The sequence below is a fragment of the Sinocyclocheilus anshuiensis genome, unplaced genomic scaffold (genome assembly GCF_001515605.1).
Source record: "Sinocyclocheilus anshuiensis isolate Anshui unplaced genomic scaffold, SAMN03320099.WGS_v1.1 scaffold1422, whole genome shotgun sequence".
Lineage (NCBI taxonomy): Eukaryota > Metazoa > Chordata > Actinopteri > Cypriniformes > Cyprinidae > Sinocyclocheilus > Sinocyclocheilus anshuiensis.
In genome coordinates, this window is record NW_015558633.1 from 254,679 (window position 1) to 255,559 (window position 881).

Here is an 881-nt window from a genome sequence, read left to right on the forward strand (position 1 = left end):
GTCTCTACACTCTCTCTAAGAGGCACTTCGTTCTGGTGTTCGTGGTTTTCTTCTTCTGCTTCGGCGTCTCCACACTCATCGGTGTGTCAGGTGAGGCTCTGCTTTCCTGCAGACAGAGACCCGTTTCCCAGCATGCACTGCTCACTGTCCCTTCACGGTTCTTTGTTCTTTTGAGGCCTGTAATCAGTCGAGTGGATAACGATCATGAGCTTCACAATGACAGACTAATGTTTTAATTCGCAACCCTCAAAGATCTAGTGAATCAGAATCACAAATCTCATTCACAAAGCAATGAAAAGGTCAAAGTGGCTGTTTATCTGAATATATTTACAATTTAAATCTTCCAATATGAAGAAGTTACTAAACTATTTGTTTTTCATTTTTAATAGTCTCTAGATCTTGAAACGTTTATTTTTAATAACTGTTGGCTTCATAAAAGTGCTTTCAATTAGGAAGAATCTAAAATATTAATAAAAAATTATTATAAAAGAAAGTAACATTTTTGATAAATAAACAATTAAGTATTTTTAATTTTGTATATATATATATATTTTTTTTTTTTTTTTTATCTAGGCTTGAGTCTTGAGGATGAAATGTGTGCATAACACTGATATTAATGCAGACTCGATCTAATGGTGTGCGTTGCGTTCCCAGTGTGTTTCTGTAACTTCACACCGCTGCGAGTGGAATGAAAAGAAGACACACAGTGATTGAGTTCTGTCATAGCAGGCCAAAGCCAGGAGTTATTATATGAGATGTGCGGCTGAACTGACTGATGAATGTCTCTCCTGCAGGACCCAAGATCATTAGTGAGAATTACTACAACGGTTTGAGTGTCAGCACCAATGCATCAAAGGTGAGATTCATGCAATCAACTGCAG

The 881-nt window shown here is 37.0% G+C and overlaps 1 protein-coding gene across 1 annotated transcript in view; it reads left to right on the forward strand.

The window, feature by feature from the left end:
* The window catches only part of LOC107680828 (transmembrane protein 181-like), a 19,217-nt gene that overhangs the window by 6,467 nt on the left and 11,869 nt on the right, over positions 1-881 (forward strand). Inside the window, 2 exon segments of the mRNA XM_016476878.1 lie at positions 1-90; positions 795-856. The exon segment at positions 1-90 is cut by the window's left edge and continues 13 nt beyond it. Coding sequence (XP_016332364.1) covers positions 1-90; positions 795-856 — 152 coding nt within the window.